This window comes from Lepidochelys kempii, chromosome 15 (genome assembly GCF_965140285.1).
Source record: "Lepidochelys kempii isolate rLepKem1 chromosome 15, rLepKem1.hap1, whole genome shotgun sequence".
In the NCBI taxonomy this organism is placed as follows: Eukaryota; Metazoa; Chordata; order Testudines; family Cheloniidae; genus Lepidochelys; species Lepidochelys kempii.
Genome location: NC_136394.1, coordinates 2,964,079 through 2,985,786, shown reverse-complemented (window position 1 = coordinate 2,985,786; position 21,708 = coordinate 2,964,079). Strand labels below are relative to the sequence as shown.

The following is a 21,708-nucleotide window of genomic DNA, read 5'->3' as shown; positions in this document are numbered from 1 at the left end:
TGAGGAAGCGTTGTTCTAAGTCAGCCATAAAAATGTTGGCATACTGTGGGGCCATGCGGGTACCCATAGCAGTGCCGCTGATCTGAAGGTATACATTGTCCCCAAATGTGAAATAGTTATGGGTGAGGACAAAGTCACAAAGTTCAGCCACCAGGTTAGCCGTGACATTATCGGGGATACTGTTCCTGACGGCTTGTAGTCCATCTTTGTGTGGAATGTTGGTGTAGAGGGCTTCTACATCCATCGTGGCCAGGACGGTGTTTTCTGGAAGATCACCGATGGATTGTAGTTTCCTCAGGAAGTCAGTGGTGTCTCAAAGATAGCTGGGAGTGCTGGTATAGAGCCAATACTCATAACTTCAGATACAAAAGTGATACATGCATACAAATAGCACAATCGTATTCAGTGAATCATAACCTTTCCATAGACATCTTACATGCCACATTTTGTACAAGATTTGTTGCAATTATAGAACAATTGGTAGCAACAATGATCTACATGGTCATATTTTAATCAGATAACATCACACACCGAATGCAAAAGTGATGCAGGAAAGGGTGTTCCAGACACTGCTGAATGCATCATAGGAACTTCCCATTCTTGTTTCTGTATTACTCCAGCTTCGAACCCAATATTAGAAGTATCAGTGTATAACAGAAACGGTTCATCAAAATCATGTTTGATTACAACAGGCTTTTTCTTTGTTAGGTTCATTATGGAAGTAAAAATTTATTATTGAATTCCTTTACAAACCCAAGGTAAAACTTGGTTAGACCAATAGTGGATTGGATCTGCTCTTGCAGCATATTTCCTGTATGTCTTATGTGATCTTTCCATGAGCTAATGAAAATAGTTAATTTATCCATACAAGCTCCAGCAAATGTCTGGAACCCAATTACCATCAAGTCAATGTAGCTATTACTGTTCTCCATAGTGTAGGAATCTTGGCATTTAGCCATGAAAGCAATATGGTAGTGTGCCTCAGGTTCCCTTTTCATACAGCACATCAGGTGTGTAATGTCTTTTCTGTTATGAAAAGTTCCAAGACTGGTTACAGGCACTAACTGTGAAACATCAGTGTCACGAGGCCTTTTAACATCATGTGTGTTCTTATGTGTCACTCCCAACATGGTCAAGGGTTTTCCAAAAGATGAGGCACATTGTACATTTTTACAGGTTTTGGTATCAGCAACGCATTCGTCACAAGAGTTAACATTCGCATTAACATCAAATCCATTACAAGTGTACATTTACAAGCATTTTTGTCATGCCACGTCTTCGGCTCAATACCCTCGGGGTTTTGGCATTTCAACCTGTGGCTTCCATTTGTAGGACAACATTTTTTCCTTTCTCCCTGTCCTGTAAGGTCAAAATCTGAGCTCTCTTGTGTAACAGAATCCATTGGCTGGTTAGGTATGTCTTCCCTGCTGGGCAAGTCTTTCTCTCCCCTAGTCAGTCAGGTACTTTGCATCAACACAGACACTAGCTTGTTTATAGTTCTCAGATTCTTAACTGTTACTGAAGGATTAAAATCCATTGCTGATGTAATAACCTGGTATATGGATTTGTGTACGGGCCCAAAGGCCAGAGTTTGGCCAAGAGGTCAGAGGCCTAGCAAATAGTGATTAGCTAAGAGAAAGAAGAATAACCAAAAGATAACCTTGCTTTTGCTAAAATATGCCCGATCAGTAAAACTCCAGATGTTTAGGGCAATAATTGTGTCTTATTCAAAGTTGCAAATAGAACAAAGAAGCCCTGTTTCTGTTGTGTTAGTTTCTTCTGTAGGGAGATGTTCTTCCCACACATCCAACCTTGAGTTTATGAAGGTTGGAACATGTCAATATAAAATATGGCCTCCTCCCACCTCCCTTTCCCAGGAACCAATGCCTGCCTTAAAACACAAATAAGCAACTTAAAAAGCAATCTTTATTGCCATATACTTTTACTGTTTCTTTGCTTTAAACCCTAGGAATGTACCTGTTGAACAATCAAAGGAGCTTCTTCATTCCTATGGACCCCAAATCAGAATTCAACATGTATTTTATACTAATACATTTATTAAAGTACTAATTCAATGTTAGATGTTAATTTATTAACTTGAGACCATGGGCGGAGACATTATGTAACCTTTGACCATTGGCTACTGTGCTATCACGTCTTGCTGCTGGACCTATCCGGGGGTGTGGGACTGCCTACCCCGTCAGCCTGCCCATGGAAAATCCACATATTCCATTGTAATCGATTGACAGTGTCTCTGAGCCTAATAAGCAAGGTGACACTCCGTTAGCGCTGTAAGTAATAAACTCCTGTGCTTGACCTCTACACGGAGTGAATTTATATCCTTCAGTTACCAATTCCAAGGCTGGACTCTGTCTTAAAGAGATACCATCCATTTTCACTAGCAAGTTAGACTCAAGGTTCTTTTATCCTTCCATTACTAACGTCTGCTTCCACACAGAATCAGATGTCTAGTCCACTAAGAGACTACAAGACATATCCAAAGTGTCTAGAGATGAGAGTTGCCTGCCATCCCCTGCATCCTTGAGGGTTCAGTGATAAGACTGTTCTGCTCTTAAAAAACAGCAACCAAATCTTTCCTCAGTACCTGAGTCACAGACTGCTTACTTAAAGAATCAGCATGGAGACATTCATGTTCCAACAACATAGCGTCCCCAGAAGGCTGGCCTAGCACAGCCTCTTGGTTAGAAGGCTGTTCAACCTTTCTAACAATTTTTACTCCATCTGACACCTTCTCTAGACTATCCACGCTGAGTCTTTCTAAAGCAAAGTCAGTGGATCCTTTTTCAACAGAAAACTTCTGGCTGTTAGGAACTGAATCAAATCTCTCAGCAAATAAACTGTTGATTTCTATGAACAGAAATTCATTCATAGTGCTTCCGGAGTACTGCAAATGACTCCAAGATCTCTTTCTTGATGGGTAACAGCTATTTTAGGCACCATCATTTGGTATGTATAGTGGGGATTATATTTTGTCATGTGCATTACTTCGCATTTAACACTGAATTTCATCTGCCATTTTGTTGCCAAGTCACTCAATTTTGTGAGGTCCCTTTGTAACTCTTCGCAGTCTGTCTTGGACTTAACTATCTTGAGTAATTTCGTATCATCTGCAAACTTTGCCACCTCCTTATTACCACTTTTTGTAGATCATTTATCAATATGTTGAAGAGCGCTGGTCCCAGACCAATCCGAGCCCCTCCGGGGACACCTCTATTTACTTCTCTCCATTCTGAAAATGGGCCACTTATTCCTACCCTTTGTTTCCTGTCTTTTTGGACTCATTGGGGAGATAAGGCAGATCCTCTGTAGCACCCCAGCACCATTTAGCCCAGACATAAATAAAGGGTTTTTCCTGTAGATGGATGCCTCGGAACAGAGAAAGGGGGCTGGGCTCTTGCAAGAGTTAGAGGTCAGGGAGCCCCCATTTATACCTGAGCAGAAAGCAGCTGCCTTTGGCATGAACCGATGCAGTGACTGAGGAATGCCTGGTGGTGGGGCAGGCCATTGAGGCTCTGAGACATTGAGGCTCTATAACTGTAACCCTTCTGCCCGTCAGAGTTGGCAGCAACAAGGGCCGGGTTCAATATCTAGGGGTTCCATTCCAATAACACAATGCAAACCGGCTCGAGCCCCCACCCAGTGACCTGGGCGCTGGTCGCCTCCAAGAGGCAATACTTCCCCTCTCGCAAGCACAGAGTCTGAGTGTAGCAAAAGTCTTTTAATAACAGAGAGAAACCATGTGGCATTATGTTGGGGAAACACCACCAACAGGATTCATAACACAACCCATGAGCAAAAACAACCCCACCCCAGGCAAATTGGGGCATGCCCTTTTCCCTTTGGTTCTTGAGTCCAGCAACCCCAAATCACCCAAAGTCCCAAGCCCCAAAAGTCTCTGTCCCTGGTCAGGGCAGCCCCAGAGTTCGAAAGTTTATCGGCGGAGCTTTACCTCCCAACCTGGTTGGAAATGGGACGGGGGTAAGAGGCACCTTACGTGATCTGAAGCTGACCGCCCCATAGCTCCATAGCGGCGCTCCGCTCCGCCAGCTGCCCCACAAAACTCCTTCGCTCAGCTGCACTCCGCTCCACCAGCCACCCCACGAACTCCTTCGCTCAGCTGCGCTCCGCTCCGCCAGCCGCCCCACGAACTCCTTCACTCAGCTCCACGGCCCACAAGCAGCTCCTGCCATCCACACACTGCTCCGTGTCGAACTGCTTCACCAGCCGTCCCACAAACTGCTCCACAGTATATCTTCAGGCTCCCCCACTACTTAACACGACACTCAGTGATTTCAGCTCGTAGGTGAATTCAGCTTATAGTAGGGGAGCCCCAGTGCTGGTGCACTGTCAGCCCAAAGTGAGCTCAGCAGCCTATAACTAGACTTCTAATGAAATCAAAATTAGCTCTGATATTCCACAGTGGAGAGAGGAGGAAGTGCAATCAGCATGTAAGGCCCTCACCAAGGGACCCATGCCACCAAGTATTAATACTTGTCCCCAGCCTCTCTCCATTCACACAGTTTTGGAACCCATGACCCTTGCCTAGCGAGTGCTACTTAGTTGATGGTGAATCCCTCCATCATAACAAAAGGCCACATACAGTTCCAAGCACAGTTCCCATAATCAGGGTAATAACAATTTATTCTTCCTGCCCCAATAACAGAGACACTGGGGATCCCACAGCAGCCAAAGTGACCATTTGGGCAGCTATGGTCTCATTCTAGGCGTGGTGGGTGTGCCTATGCAAATGAGATCAGCCCCTGAAGTTCTTTTCCACAACTTGCCACACCTCACCACCAGATGTCAGGGTGGAGCTCATCCTGACACTGCTTACATAACAGCTCCTTCCCTGTGATCCTTCCCTGGATCACAGCTCATACAGGGGTGAAAAAACCCTGGGGCCAGTTCATATGCCACTTACCCGAGGAGCTAAAAAACCCAGAGAGAAGTGGAGGCTGATTCCCTGACTGTACCTTGTGTGCGGAGATCTAGTCTCCTGGTGATTTCTGAGTCCACCCTGTGTATTTACCCCCTAAGACAAACATTTGCAAGGTCACTGGGAGAAGGTTGCCTTCCATATGTTAACCACAGCAATCCGAATGGGTGTGGTAGGGGGAAACACTTAATCCTTAAACCCCTCCATTACCTGGAGGCCAGCCAAGTGCTCACCTAGAAAACACAATACCTGCCGGGCTGGCTGGCATGCAAGGGATCAAGTGTCAGAGCTGCTATGAGGAAACCCATAAAGTTGATCAACAGCCTTTGCTCCAGGGTGTAGTGTTGCCAAGTAAAAATTTCCCTATTTCCTTATTGAGGATGTCGGGGAGACCCCCGGGGAGGGAAGGTTGCTCAGTCTGCAGCTGCGCTTGAGCTATAAAAGCCCCTGGACTGCCCCACCGCAGCCACTGGGAGAGCTCATATAGGCGTGCTGAGAAGATGATGCTCTTGGGGTTCCTGCTGCTCCTGCCCCTGCTTGCAGGGAGCTCAGGTACGTAGGAACAGTGATTCGTGGAAAGTGTTTGCAGACAGCTGTGTGGGTCTGTCAGCCCCAGCGCAGGACTGAGTGTGGATTCACTGCCACATTTGCAGGAATTGTTTTCAGCCAATTCTGTGGTCCAGTGAGTTAACACACAATATTTATAGAGCAGTGATGATGAGGTTGTGAGTTCAGACCTCCTCTGGAGCATCAGATTTCTTTAACCAAGTGGCTTCTGCCAATCATTTTTCGGGGGGAGGGATAGCTCAGTGGTTTGAGCATTGGCCTGCTAAACCCAGCATTATGAGTTCAATTCTTGAAGGGGCTGATTGGGGAGTTTGGGGATTGGTCCTGCTTTGAGCAGGGGGTTGGACTAGATGACCTCCTGAGGTCCCTTCCAACCCTGATATTCTATGACTGTATGACAGATGCTCATGGGTTGGGGACCAGATTTTCCTCTGCGCATGGCCTGCCCTTCGCACATTCTGGCCCCTGCAGTCTGCACCAATGACAGTAACATAAACCCTGATCATTTGGTTTTTTAAAGGGTCTCACTGAGTTGTCTGTTGCCCGTCCATTCTGCAGGAGCTCTCTGTGCCCTGACTGAGCCACGCTACCTGCTCCCACCTGCTTGGTCTCGGCTTCCCAGCCCTGCCCCCAGGCTCAGTCCATAGGTGTAGTTTGACTTCTATATGTTGATAAATGCAAAGTAATGCACAATTTTTGTGGACTTTAACCATGATTCCCGGGGCTACTTAGGCAACTGACAACTCTAATTTTTTTTTGCAGATAATAACTTAGAAATCTCTGACAGGAGCACTTGATCTAATTCCTATATCTAGAAAGAAAATTAAATAAATATTAGACCCACTCAGCTCTAATACTAACCTGTTCTGACATCTTGTGGCAAGTCACTTATGGGACACTGGTTGGGTTTAAAATTGTAATGTCTATTCTTACTCAGATACGCTTACTGAAGTCACAAGGGACCATCGTGATCATCTAGTCTGACCTCCTGCTCATTGCAGGACACAGAACCTCACCCACCCACCCCTGAGCTCTGGCTGAGTTCCTGAAGTCCTCAAATTATGGTTTAAAGACTTCAATTTACAGAGAATTCACCATTTACATTAGTTTAAACATGCACGTGAGGAATGCCCCATGCTGCAGAGGAAGTGAAAAACCACCAGGGTCTCAGCCAGTCTGAGCTGAGGGAAAATTCCTTCCTGACCACTAATATGGTGATCAGTTAGACCCTGAGCATGTGGGCAAGATCCACCAGGAAGATACCTGGGAGAGAATTCTCTGTAGTAACTCAGAGCCCTCCCCAACTAGTGTCCCGTCTGCAGCCATTGGGGATTTTTGCTACAGGCAGTCGCCGATGGGCCATACACCATCGTAGGCAGTCCTGTCATACCATCCCCTCCATAAACTTGTCAAGCTCAGTCTTGAAGCCAGTTTTGATTTTTGACCCCATTGTTGCTCTTGGGAGGCTGCTCCAGAACTTCACTCCTCTCATGGTCAGAAATGTTCACCTAATTTCAAGCCTAAACTTGTTGATGGCCAGTTTGTATCCAATTGTTCCAGGGCCCACATTGGCACTTAACTTAAATAACTCCTCTCCCTCCTGGTTTATCTCTCTGATGTATTTATAGAGAGCAATCATATAGCCTTCTTTTGGTTAGACTAAACAAACCAAGCTCTTTGAGTCTCCTCTCATAAGGTAGGTTCTCCATTCCTTCGATCAACCTAGTAGCCCTTCTCTGCACCTGTTCTCAGTTGAATTAATCTTTCTTAAACATGGGAGACCAGAACTGCAGACAGTGCCCCAGAGCATGAGCCCGTTGGGCTCCCCCTGCCCAAAGATCTCACGCGCTGGGGCTGACAGAAGCCCTGACACACAGGGTGGGGCAGGAGGCCGGGCCCATGGGGACAGAGGATGGTGCTGCCCAGCCTGCAGGTGGAGAGGTCGGGGGTGAAGGGGGACAAAGCCACGGGCTCCTCTTTCCTGCTGCCCAGACACCACCAGCTGCCAGGGTCCTGTGGGCACTGCAGCACCCCCGCCACATGCAGGCAGGCCCAAGCCTGCTCCCTGGCCCCTCGCTGACCCCAGCCTTGCTGCCCCGGGGCTGTGAGAAGGAGCGGGACGGTGATGATCCTAGCGCTGGCCCTGATTGGCTGAAAGGCACCAGCTAGCTGCTCGGTAAGCCAATCAGAATCCAGCAGATCCAGAGCCGTCCTTAGACAAGGCACCATTGTCCCCCCCTGCCCCAGTGCCCCTCCAAGTGGCTGGTGCTAGCTCTCAGCCACCACCAGCCGGAGAAGCACCGGTGCGTGCTGATGACCCATGGCTCCTTCACCAGGGACCCCCCACAGAAATGGGCTCCTTCCCTGTGGGGCAAAAAGCGCACACTGAGTAGCCCAGCTCTGAGACTCCCTCCCACCCTGCCGAGGCAGCATCCCCCGCACCGGCTCGCAGGGCCTGGATCCCCCGCACCGGCTCGCAGGGCCTGGATCCCCCGCACCGGCTCACAGGCACTGGCAGTCTATTTAGCTCACCGAAAGAAGTTTAAGAGGTGACTTGATTAGTACCTACATGGGGAACAAATATTGGATAATGGACTCTCCAATCTAGGAGAATTAACAGGGATGGTAATTATTCTTTGGAACTATTTCCCCTGGGGGCGTGGTGGATTTTCCGTCACTGACCATTTTAAAATCAAGATTGGATATTATTCTAAAAGCTCTGCTCTAGGGATTATTTTGGGGCAGTTCTCTGGCCTGTATGATACAGGAGATGAGACTAGATGATCACAATGGTTCCTTCTGGCCTTGGAATCGATGAATATGTGAAACTGGGTCTGCCTGCAGCTGCTGTGAATGTTTAAACTGCAGGCAGCTTCTTCTTGGGTACAGTTTGAGACCTTCCTGAGCAACACAGGAGGTTTCCATATGGAGCAGAATGGAAGAGCCCCCCTCACTTCCAAACAAGGTGTTATGGAAAATGCTCCCAGAACGGATATCTGCTCTTGTGACCCCATAACTGACCTACACAACTTCCTGGGTAGCTCTTTGGATTGTTCTCCCTCGGGGATGTATCCTATAGGAACTGAATAGAAATCCCAACAGAAGCAAGAGGGCCTTTTCCATCTGGAAGCCTGAGCATTTGTTTATGTGACATCAGCTCTGGTGAAAGATCCCCAGCTCTGGAGCCATAAGCCCTCTGTTAATCCCCAGTGCTGTGTGGGCAGGGGCAGGGGAAGCTTCCCCCATAATGCGGGTCAGCTCTGACCAGGAGAGACCACCTGAGACAGGTGAGACTGGAGCTCCGTCTCTGTGGTTGAGATAACCCTTGGCCTTTCTGTTGTGGGGGGCAACACAGAGCCAATTAGCACCCGCTGCTATTCTAATACTTTGGGAACTAGAATGGGACCCCCAAAATCATTTCACACGGGCCTCCAAGCACATATTAGGTGGTAAGAACACTGGGCCACCACCCTCCTATTCTGGATTCAGACCAGTGAGGGACATGTAAGCAAAGGTCTCTATATCCACAGCCACCCAGACCCCAAGCTCTCTCTCTTTTGTGACTATTTCTCCTGCTTGCTAACAAGTCCACGTGCATGAACATTCTCCGTATGCTTTTCAGCTCTGGACTGCATGGAGATGCCGGGGTCATTAAAGCAGATTGATGCCAGTAATGGGCAGGTGTTTGGAGTGAACACCGCAGGCAATGTTTACACTCTGTATGGAGACAGCTGGGTCCAGCTGCCGGGCTCCTTGAAACACGTCACGGTTGGTCCGGCTGGAGTCTGGGGTGTGAACAACAACAACAACATCTACAAGCTGGTGGGAGGAAGCTGGCAAAAGGTCACAGGTAACGTATGAGCTTTGCTTTGTCGTGTGGACGACAAAAAGAGCCTCTGTTAGGATCCTGTGCCCAGTGCCAAACTCCTACCCCAGGCTGTTGACACAATTCCCGCCAGATAGGCCACTCTTCGGATCTGACTACAGCTTGCCTATATAGTTACATTGGTACTGGTTTTGTACCATCAACTCTATAGGGAAGCTGATCTAGTTGAATTGGTGCAACCCCCGAGTGTGGATGCCGTTGCACAGGTAGGAAGGTGCTTATGTCCGTATAGATTATTTGGGGAAATGTAGTGAAATAAGCTATGCTGATACGAGCACCTTGTTACTGGTCTCGTTGTGTCTTCACTGTGGGGTGGCATTGATTTCATTCTATGTGTTTCCAGACTGATAAAAAGCAGTACAAAAACACGCATAGTCCAGTCCTTAAACTGAAATCAGAATGTTCACACAGGCCTGTCTACACATGATTTGTACACAGTTTGACCATGTTGCCTAGGAGTGTGATTTTTCTACCAAAATAGCTACATCCATATAACTTTCTACACTTGGGGTTATATCAGTATAAAGGTGCCTTTTACCAGCATATCCTCTGGGTATAAGCACCTGCAGACCGGTGCTAGTAGATGAAGGCCCAGGCTATCACACAGGTGTGGCAGTTGGACCACGTACTCTGTGGAGTCTAGACGTTCTATGCTTCAGAGTGACACACTGATAGGTGACAATCCTGAAATCTTAGGGGCATTGTACTACAGGGGTTTACACTGGCTTCATAAATCAGTTTAAATTCACACCACTGGTTAAAGCAGTGCAACTTTCTTGTGTAGACAAGGCCTAATCAGATCCTCTTAAAGCAAACTAAATGTCCCCACAGCAGTTGAATTAAATTAGGGAAATTTGCATAGAGTGTGTACACACGCCCCGACACTCACAAGTCCCCTGTGAGGCGGGAACATTTACTGGCCCCATATTCCGGACACTGAGAAAGTAACATCCATGTTTCCAAACCGGAGTGCACAAATGTTAGCACCTGACTAAGACGTCCTGATTTCCAGCGGTGCTAAGCAGTGATGACTTCCACTGGTGTCAATGGGAGCTCTCGGTGCTCAGTACCTCTTAAAATCAGGCCCTTTTTGCCCTAAGTGACTTTCCAAGGGCCATTAAGCAAGTTGGGAGAGGACTGGCAACCAAACCCAGGAATTCTGATTCTCAGGCCACTGTTCCAAACACTAGACCGCAGTTCTCTGACTGATTTCTCTTTCTCCTCTCACCCCTGGTCTCTAGTTATATTTCTTGCTGAGTTCTCAATAGGTGGTTTACGTCCTTATTTTCTCCATGCTGCTCCAGCCCTGCTCATTCCTCTGAACATTGTTTTACTCTTGTTTGTTTTTAGGGCTGCTCAAGCAAATTGACGCGGGTGGAGACATGTTCGTCGCTGGTGTCAGCATGAATGGTGGCATCTACTGTCTGTCTCGTCCAGCAGCCGTCTCTGTGAACAATGCCTCCACCTTGCCCTGGGTCAATATTGCAGGAAGTCTGAAGTATTACAGCTGTGGCTTGTGGGGCTGCTGGGGTGTTAACTCAGCTGATGATATCTACTTCCGGTTTGCTGTCACCCCGGACTCTTGTGCAGGATCCAGGTGGCAGAACATTCCCGGCAAGCTGTCCATGATTGAGGTCGGGACCGAAGGCTCTGTCTATGGCGTGAACAGTGCAGGACAAATATATCGCAGGTACCGTAAAGGTGAAGACAGGAGGGAGGATTTCTCCCATGAGTGATCAGGGCCATTCATACCCGTCACTAAGAGCGTAGAGAGAACAGGATGTTGCCTGATGCTGCGGAGCAAGCCACTCTGGTGCCTGATGTTGGCCAATTTCCTAATGAGCTGATTCCAGGGCTCTCCAGCATCCCAATGACCTCACAATGAGGCACCCACTCTTGCCTAATTGAGAGGACTCCAATGCTAACCAGCAGGGAACCAAAAAGGGCTGTGAGGCACACTGCAGAGGTTCTGCTATCTTGGGGGCTCTTGGAAGCCTGAGCTCTGCATATTGTAAGTAGCACAGGGAGTCCTGCTCATGCCCCTCACAGTGCCTCTGCGCACCCAGACTGCGCGTGTGCCACCCCCACAGAGTGATGGAACATCCTCCAGCCCAGGGTTAAGAACATAAGAACGGTTATATTGGGTCAGACCAAAGGTCCATCCAGCCCAGTGTCCTGTCTTTGTACAGTGGCCAATGCCAGGTGCCCCAGAGGGAATGAACAGAACAGGGAATCATCAAATGATCCACCCCCCTGCTACCCTTTCCCAACTTCTGGCAAACAGAGGATAGGAACACCATTTCTGCTTATTCTGGCTAATAGCCATTGATGGACCTATCCTCCATGAATTTATCTAGTTCTCTTTTTAACCCAGTTATAGTCTTGGCCTTCACAGCATCCTCTGGCAAGGAGTTCCACAGGTTGACTGTGCGTTGTGTGAAGAAATACTTCCTTTTGTTTGTTTTAAACCTAGTGCCTATTCATTTCATTTGGTGACGCCTACTCTTTGTGTTATAAGGAGAAGTAAATAACACTGAGAATAATAGAATACGGTTGGAAGAGACCTCAGCAGATCATCTAGTCCAAGCCCCTGCTCAAAGCAGGACCAACACCAACTAAATCATCCCAGCCAAGGCTTTGTCAAGCCCGGCCTTAAAAACCTCTAAGGACGGAGATTCCACCACCTCCCTAGGTAACTCATTCCAGTGCTTCACCACCCTCCTAGTGAAATAGTGTTTCCTAATATCCAACCTAGATCTCCCCCACTGCAACTTGAGACCATTGCTCCTTGTTCTGTCATCTGCCACCACTGAGACCAGCCGAGCTCCCTCCTCTTTGGAACCCCGCTCCAGGTAGTTGAAGGCTGCTATCAAATCCCCCCTCACTCTTCTCTTCTCCAGATTAAACAAGCCCAGTTCCCTCAGCCTCTCCTCATAAGTCATGTGCCCCAGCCCCCTAATCATTTTCGTTGCCCTCCACTGGACTCTCTCCAATTTGTCCACATCCCTTCTGTAGTGGATGGACCAAAACCGAATGAAATACTCCAGGTGTGGCCTCACCAGTGCCAAATAGAGGGGAATAATCACTTCACTCCGTTGGTCTTCTTTACAACGAGGGCACACTGCTGACTTATATCCAGCTTCTCGTCCATTGTAATCCCCAGGTCCTTTTCTGCAGAACTGCTGCTTAGCCAGTCGGTCCCCAGACTGTAGTGATGCATGGGATTCTTCCTTCCTAAGTGTAGGACTCTGCGCTTGTCATTGTTGAACCTCATCAGATTTCTTGTGGCCCAATCCTCTAATTTGTCTAGGTCACTCTGGACCCTATCCCTACTGTCTGTCTTATCTACCTCTCCCCCCTCCTTAGTGTCATCTGCGAACTTGCTGAGTGTGCAATTAATCCCATCATCCAGATCATTAATAAAAATGTTGAACAAAACCGGGCCCAGGACTGACCCCTGGGGCACTCCGCTCGATACCAGCTGCCAACTAGACATCTAGCCATTGATCACTACCCACTGAGCCCGACAATCTATTCAGCTTTCTATCCACTTTATAGTCCATCCATCCAATCCAATACTTTTTTAACTTGTTGGCAAGAATACTGTGTGAAACCGTATCAAAAGCTTAGCTAAAGTCAAGATATATCACATCCACTGCTTTCCCCATATCCACAGAGCCAGTTATCTCATCATAGAAGGCAATCAGGATGGTCAGGCATGACTTGCCCTTGGTGAATCCATGTTGACTGTTCCTGATCACCTTCCTCTCCCCCAAGTGCTTCAAAATGGATTCCTTGAGGACCTGCTCCATGATTTTGCCAGGGGCTGAAATGAGACTGACCGGTCTGTAGTTCTCTGGGTTCTCTTTCTTTCCTTTTTTAAATATGGGCACTATATTTGCCTTTTTCCAGTCATCGGGGACTTCTCCCGATCGCCATGAATTTTCAAAGATAATGGCCAATTGGTCTGCAATCACATCAGGCAACTCCCTCAGTACCCTTGGATGCATTAGATCTGGACCCATGGACTTGTGCTTGTCCAGCTTTTCTAAATAGTCCTTAACCTGTTCCTTCACCACTGAGGGCTGCTCACCTCCTCCCCATACTGTGTTGCCCAGTTCAGCAGCCTGGGAGCTGACCTTTTCTGTGAAGACCGAGGCAAAAAAAGCATTGAGTACTTCAGCTTTTTCCACGTCATCTGTCATGATGTTGCTTCCCCCATTCAGTAAGGGTCCCTCACTTTCCCTGACTTTATTCTTGTTGCTAACATACCTGTAGAAACCCACATGTTACTCTTCACATCCCTTGCTAGCTGCAACTCCAGTTGTGCCTTCGCCTTCCTGATTTCACTCCTGCATGCTCTAGCAATATTTTTACACTCCTCCCCAGTCATCTGTCCAAATTTCCACCTCTTGTAAGCTTCCTTTTTGAGTTTAAGCTCACCGAAGATTTCACAGTTAAGCCAAGTGAGTGGATGTTTTCAGAGAAATGACTATCCAATGACTCCAAGATCTCTTTCTTGAGTAGTAAAAGCTAATTTAGACCCCATCATTTTATATGTATAGTTGGGATTATGTTTTCCAATGTGCATTACTTTCCATTTATCAACATTGAATTTCATCTGCCGTTTTGTTGCCCAGTCACCCCGTTTTGTGAGATCCTTTTGTAGCTCTTTGCAGTCTGCCTGGGACTTAACTCTCTTGAGACGTTTTGTATCATCTGCAAATTTTGCCACCTCACTGTTTACCCCCTTTCCCAGATCATTTACGAATATGTTGAATAGGACTGGTCCCAGTACAGACCCTCGGGGGACACCATTATTTACCTCTCTCCATTCTGAAAACTGACCATTTATTCCTACCCTTTGTTTCCTATCTTTTAACCAGTTACCAAACCATGAGAGGACCTTCCTTCTTATCCCATGACAGCTTACTTTGCTTAAGAGCCTTTGGTGACGGACCTTGTCAAAGGCTTTCTATATCCACTGGATCCCTGTTGTCCACATGCTTTTTGACCCCCTCAAAGAGTTCTAGTAGATTGGGGAGGCATGATTTCCCTTTACAAAAACCATGCTGACTCTTCCTCAACAAATTACGTTCATCTATGTGTCTGACAATTTTGTTCTTTACTCGGTTTTCAACCAGTTTGCTTGGTACTGAAGTCAGGCGTACCCACCTGTAATTGCCAGGATCACCTCTGGAGCCCTTTTTAAAAATTGGCCTCACATTAGCTATCCTCCCGTCATCGGGTACAGAAACTGATTTAAATGACAGGTTACAAACTACAGTTATTAGTTCTGCAATTTCACATTTGAGTTCCTTCAGAACTGTTGAGTGAATACCATCTGGTCCTGGTGACTTATTACTGATTAGTTTGCAATTGCTCTACCTGGCCAGCAGGGGTTCCTGTGGAGCCAAGCACAGGAACTCAATGTCCCCCTTGCTGGGCCCAGGCAAGTGGAGGAAGATACTCCCAGACTGGAATGGAGTGGGAGCAGGGGAGGGGAGAGAACTGCCATTCCTGGGGGGAGCTCTGGCATTTCCCTCTGCAGCGCTGTGGGATTCCCTTGGTGTTCTCTATACCGCTCTGTCCCTGGCTTTGATTCCATGTCACCTGCCAAGACAGAGGAAAGGCCCTGTGCAGTTTGGAAGCAGGAATGTTTCCCGGTAGAGGATGTTCCCTGCCCCTCTGCCCTCAGCCCACACCGCAGGGAGATGAAGCTTGCAATGCTCAGCTCTGATCCTGCCATCTTAGTAGGGTATAGCCAGACACTCATGTAGGGGGATGGGTGCTGCAATGCAGGGCTGTGAGTGGACAGCAAGGAGAAACATGGCTGGGGCTACCCTCTGGCTGCAGTGAGAAGCTGCTCTCCTCAGGCTGGGATAGAGGCAGAGTCCTTCTCTTTGCAGACCTGTATTAACACCACTGTAACCTTCCTTTCAGGGATGGAATCACTAAAAGCAACCCCATCGGCACCACCTGGACCCAGGTGGCCAGTTTCCTCTGCAAATGCAAACATGTGTCCTATGACCTGGGCCTGCTGTGGCTTACCAATGACCAGGAGAAGATTATGAAATGCCGGCTCTAAATGAGACTCCCTCTATCTCAGCCTCACAGTGATTAACAGTGTCCATTTAAACTTTCTCTCTCCCGCACAGTGCTTAATTTGTACCAGCCTGGGCTGAGCCCCGGCCCCTCTGGGTTTGTCGTGTCAGTGATGAAAATAACAAATTGCTTCAGCCCCAGCACCTCTTTCATTACAAACTAAGCACTGCTCCACTCCCTTGTCCAGGTTTTCTACATACCATCTCCATCCAGTGGTCTGAAGCTTTTGTTCCAAGGGTAAAATCGAGTCCCACAAAATAGAGCCAAGAAGGTTCGTCATTACCTGCTCCTTCTCTGCCTCTGCTGTCCCCACCCCCAGACGCACATACTTCTACTCCGATAAAATTCAGTGGCTGGAAACTGAACACAAGCAAGGTCCAACTGAAAACAAAGGGCAGTGTTTTCAGCTATGAGGGAAGTAAACCATACGAACAGATCCACAAAGGATGTGCAAAAAGAAAAGGAGTACTAGTGGCACCTTAGAATGCATCTGATGAAGTGAGCCGTAGCTCACAAAAGCTTATGCTCAAATAAATGTGTTAGTCTCTAAGGTGCCCCAAGTCCTCCTTTTCTTTTTGCGAATACAGACTAACACGGCTGCTACTCTGAAACAAAGGATGTGGTAAATTCTCCATCACTTGGGAGTCTTTCAATCAAGACTGGATGTCTTTGTAAATGCTCTGATATACTTTGTATCAACTGCATGCTATTAGGTGTGATGCAAAAGTCACTGCATGACATCTGTGGCCTGTGTTATGTAGGAAATCAGATTAGATGGTCATAATTGCCCCCTTCTGGACTTTATATTTATGACTCTAATGGAGCCCATTGTATTAGCAACACACAAAACTGAGCTGGGCTTAGGAAGAATTTCCAAGAGAACCAGAAAGAAAAAGAAAATTTAAGTAACCCCAACTAGGTAATTTTTCTCTGCCTTTCTGCAAAATTCACCATCACCAACTACCTGTGTTACAAGGTTCTCCCTCAGTTAGCCTGATTTCAGTCTCTCCACTTCAGAAGGTCCTGGCATGATCAGTTCATAATAAGGAACAAGGGCCAAGTTATTACACACACGCTGTCCTTATTTCTGTGCCAGAAGCTCTGCATATCCACCCCTCTCCTCCTACATTTCCATTGTGATAAATCCCAAATCTCTGCATCACCAGATTAAGAAAGAATAGAGGCCTCATGTATCCAACAGGATGGCTGCGGAGCCAGAGCTGCTCTCTCTAGGCTGAGCAGGAAAGGGCTGGTAAAGGTTTGAAGTTTCCGTCTTGCTCACTCTTGTGCCAATAAAGTCTTGCAGCATCTCGGGCGCTCTCCTTGTCATTTTGTGCTCACTGGACTCGACACAACTGAAGTTTGGGGGAGTGCTGTGGTGCTAGGGATTCAGCAGCCCAGAAACCAAGTGTGTTTTGTGGAAAGAGAAACAGTCTGAGCTCTACAACAAACTAGTCCAGTGTGTGCGACATCATTATCTTCACTGGGCTGCCGACCCTCCCACTCAGCTAGTCTTCCCCCGCTCCCCCACAATGCTCACTCGAGCAGTCTATGTTGCCCTGCTAATCTGTTCCTCTCCCTTCCCTCACCTCTGAAACACGCTACCAGGGAGAAGAAACAGGGGTGATCAAGGGTGAGCTAGTCATTCTGCCTCACACTGGTCCCCCTCTCCCTTGCCATGTGTCCTATGTGCAGTCAGGAATCCTGATGAGTCGCCTGACTGAGCAGGTGGGCGTTCTGCAGGTGGGCAGGGCTCCCACCTAGCCATCACAATCAGAGAGAGACGGGCGGGTGAGAAACAAAATCCACCTCTCTACAGTCTGTGCAGTCCGACCCCAACACTGAGAACACAGCCTCTGGCTGGGCTTTGTAGCCAAACCTCGCCCCTTTAGCCTGAATCAGAACAATGAACCATGGCGAACTGATAGGTCTCAATAAGGAGTTGGTCCAATAAACGGTATTACCTCCAGCACCGTGTCTCCGATATCCTGGGACCGATCCAGCTACCGCAACAGATCATGTTTACCCCGGCCTGTCTACTGTGACAGGCTTTGAGCCAGTTCACATGTACTAGTTTGGAAACAGTATCATTGAGGGGCTTTTTAACTTGATACGTGTCCTCATTTGCCACTTCTACCACCTCGAAGGGCCCCTCCCAGGGGTTTTGCATTTTGAACCTTTTCACATGATTGAGTACCATCACCAAGTCTCCCATGTCAAAAGTGCGTTTGCAAGTATTTTTTATCATACCACGCCTTTTGTTTGGCTTGGCTGTCTTGAAGGTTGTTTTGGACCACTTCCATCACGTCCTTTAACTCCCTCCTGAACCTTTCAACATACTCAGTTACTGGTTCTTCCCTCACCTCACTGCACCCTTCCCATGTGTTTTTAATGAGATCAAGGGGTCCCCTCACTTTTCTTCCATATAGACGATTAAATGGAGAAAAGCCCATGGACTCTTGGGGTACCTCCCTGTAAGCATACAGCAGGAATGGCAATAATTCGTCCCAACTTTGGCCTCTCTTCTTGGCATACAAGCCCAGCATGGATTTTAGGGTCCCATTGAACCTTTCCACCAACCCATTGGGCTGGGGGTAATAGGGGGCAGTCTTTACTTCTTTCATGACACACACCTTCCATAGCTCATTGAACAACTGCAACATAACTGCTGAATCTAGTGAGCAGGGCTCTTGCCACTGTCTCAGCTTCTATATTGGACAGAGCAGCCGCCTCTGGGTATCTAGTGGCAAAATCCACCACCACTAAGATATACTTGTTCCCCCACCCAGTGGGGCACGGCATTGGACCCACAACGCCTATTGCCACCCTCAGGAATGTATGACAGGTCTGGGGTCCTACAGGTGTTTTCCTCCCCTGATACACCGCCCAAGACCTGCAATAATCTCTGTATTCCTGGCCAGTAGAAATTCCTCCTTAGCCTGTCATAAGTTCTCTGTACCCCCAAGTGACCCACAAGTGACCTGCAAAGGGACCATCATGCGCGACCAGCATTAATTCCCCCTGGTGCTGGCTGATTATAGAGTTCCTGGGACCTCTGTTCCATTCCACAGGAGCCTCCCTATACAGTTTCTCATCCTCTTCAAAAAACTTCTCCCTCCATCCCTTCCTGCAGTTCCCTCTAGGACACACTTCCTTATGCTTTCTAGGGAGGGTCAGTCTTTCGCTTATCTGCAAATTCCTGACAGCTAATACTTGGGATAACGTCCACAGACACTGACAACATTTCTCCTGCCCTGGGGACCTGTGGCTTTCAGTCCGGCAGAGGCCTGACTCCACCTGTCCCACACCTGGAAGCACGCTGCCACCCTGCACTCAGTGCCAATGGAACCCCCACCCACCTTCTCTGGAGTCTAAGGTTCCAGCCCCCTACCAGGCGCTCCTCTCTGAGATCCATGCTACCTAGAGCAGGACCTCTCACTGGTTCAGGTGCACCAGACCTGCAGCTACCAGCTGGAACAGCCCTCTCACTGGCAGGCAACACACTCTCCTCCCCCTCTGGGGACTCTGCACAACAGTCCTTCCTGCTGTGAGTTACCACACCAACAGTCCTGGCCTTGTGGAAAAAACTGTTCCCTACCAACATGTCCACTGGGATGTCCTCTAGCATCCCCACAAGTAAATCACCTTCCAGACCTTCCCACTCCACTCGCTAGAGGCCTTTCCACTCCACCCGCCTCCCCACTCCCACTCCACCTGCTAGAGGCATGGGAAACCTTTCCAGCCCCATCCCCTTAATGTTGGCTGTTTGCCCCAGTAAAATACTAGACTCTGGGACCACACTTGGTCGTACCAGAGAGAACTGGGCCCCAGTATCCCTCCAAGCCAGGCACTCTGTGCTGTTGGGATATGTTAGGGTTCAGAAAAGACCTGGAAGGCTCGATGTGCTGACATGGCATTAGGGGATAAAGGCATAAGCAGGCAGTATTTCTCTGTGTGATAGATAAGTTGCCATATTTTTTCCCTTCCCTGTTGCTTGTAAGAATAGATAAGCCCTGTAGCTGCATGAGAAATGTAGTTGTCTAATGAATACCTTTTGTGTAAAAGGAGTGTTATCTCCTCCTCCCTTCCTTTTCCAGCTACACAAGTGAGCCGCGGGTTATGGCCCCTTCCTCCCTCCCCCGAGAACTGCTCATGGCCCCTTCCTCCCTCCCCCGAGAACCGCTGATTGGGGAAATTTGTAGCAACAAATTATTGTAGAGAAATGTATTTTCAAGGTAAAAATGCCTGTATAACATGCGTAATGCTGTGAATAATAGATAGGGGTGGGTATACTAATTGTATGGGTGTTTTTATTACTTAATAAGGGGTTTGGGGTCTTGTAATGGATGTAGGTCTTTACATACTAATGCAGATAAAAAGAGTGTGGTGTAACAAATCCAGTGCTTACTCAACAATTGGGCTGAGGAGAACAAGTACCGCAATAAAGAAGCCCCTACTCAAATCCTCCTCTGGGTCAACTTGCTCCTTCTTCTTCTAACATCTGGCATCACACACAGGATCCCAGGTGAGACTCGTGCCTGATCACCACGTCAGGCTGTAGCTCACGAAAGCTTATGCTCTAATAAATTGGTTAGTCTCTAAGGTGCCACAAGTACTCCTTTTCTTTTTGCGAATACAGACTAACACGGCTGTTACTCTGAAATACGTCAGGATTGGCCACCCAGCCTGGGGGGGTGGAAGCTGCCAGGGCGGCCAGGTGCTCCCGGGACAAGAAACAATCTGTTTTGTTGCAGGCTCTCTGTGAGGGTCTGTCAGGTTTATGGGAAGAGGTTAGAAGCCTTAAAAGTAAAGTGAAAATTCTGCAGCAAATTGCTGAGGAATGGCGCACAGTAAGTCATCACAGTGTGCTGGCAGTCAGAATGGCTGAAAACTGCATGGACGATTGTCAGAGAACCTGGCCTCCAGGTGTCAAGTAGATGCCTTAAAGCAGAGTTCTTGCTCCCCAGGCCCCATTTACCCATCCTTAGCCCCTTCTGCACGCTCTGCCCCTCCTGCTTATGAAAAGACCCCCCATTCCCCAATAAAACCCATCAACCCCGTCATGACATGAACTGTGGTCAGGCTGGAACAGGAGAATCAGGCTGCAACAAATGAGGCAGCAGAGCTCCTGCGCCGGTCCGGTATTAATGTGCCGCCCCCGGCTCCGAATGCAGAGGAGAGTGCTGATGGTCCCACTATCCGGCAAGAGGTTACATCACAGCCATGTGTGACGAAGTGGGACTGTTCTTAATGTTTTCTCTGAATAGTGTGGGGGTGCCTCAGTTTCCCCTATGCCGTTCTTAAGTATCTAGGGGGTGGGGTAAGGGTGTATGATCATTGCAGAGCCCTAGAGGGCAGGTGTGTGCAGGGGTCTGGACACAGACAATGGCCGACACCCTGTTTCCTGGCAACTGATGGCCTGGGCTCTTCCCCCCTGCAAGGTGAGAGCTAAAGGGTTGGAGAACAAAGGAATCCGGTGACCTCCTGGCCCTGGAAAGGGGAAAGCCCAGAGGAGAAGGGGCTGGAGGGAGAGTCAGTTTGGGGCTGGCTGGGACATGGAGTGAAGTGCAGACGGGGTTGTCTGGCTCACTGCCCCCCAGAATGGACCCAGCTGAGGGGTCCAGTTCTCTGCACCTACAAGCTCTGGTTTAGACCATGTTCCTGTCGTCTAATAAACCTCTGTTTTACTGGCTGGCTGAGAGTCACATCTGACTGCAGAGTTGGGGTGCAGGACCCTCTGGCTTCCCCAAGACCCCGCCTGGGCAGACTCGCTGTGGGAAGCGCACAGAGGGGCAGAGGATGCTGAATGCTCTGAGGTCAGACCAGGAAGGTGGAAGCTGTGTGAGCTGTGTGTCCTGCAGACAGGCTGCTCACAGAAAGGAGATTTCCCCAGAGTCCTGACTGGCTTCATGGGGAGCAGTTCCAGAGCATCGCCCAGGGACTCCGTGACACCTTGTCAGAATGGCCCACCTTAATTATGCACATTGTAGGGAGAATGAGAGTACTTGTGGCACCTTAGAGACTAACCAATTTATTAGAGCATAAGCTTTCGTGAGCTACAGCTCACTTCATCAGATGCATATCGTGGAAACTGCAGCAGACTTTATATATACACAGAGAATATGAACCAATACCTCCTCCCACCCCACTGTCCTGCTGGTAATAGCTTATCTAAAGTGATCATCAGGTGGGC

At 48.2% G+C, this 21,708-nt stretch overlaps 1 protein-coding gene across 1 annotated transcript; it reads left to right on the top strand.

The window, feature by feature from the left end:
* Positions 1 to 5,426: 5,426 nt before the first annotated feature.
* LOC140898675 (fish-egg lectin) lies at positions 5,427 to 16,802 on the top strand. The gene is made up of 4 exons (XM_073312844.2): positions 5,427 to 5,509; positions 9,147 to 9,374; positions 10,761 to 11,100; positions 15,354 to 16,802. Exons 1-4 carry the CDS (start codon positions 5,458 to 5,460, stop codon positions 15,496 to 15,498), a joined length of 765 nt encoding a protein of 254 aa, XP_073168945.1. The 5' UTR covers positions 5,427 to 5,457; the 3' UTR covers positions 15,499 to 16,802.
* Positions 16,803 to 21,708: the final 4,906 nt, after the last annotated feature.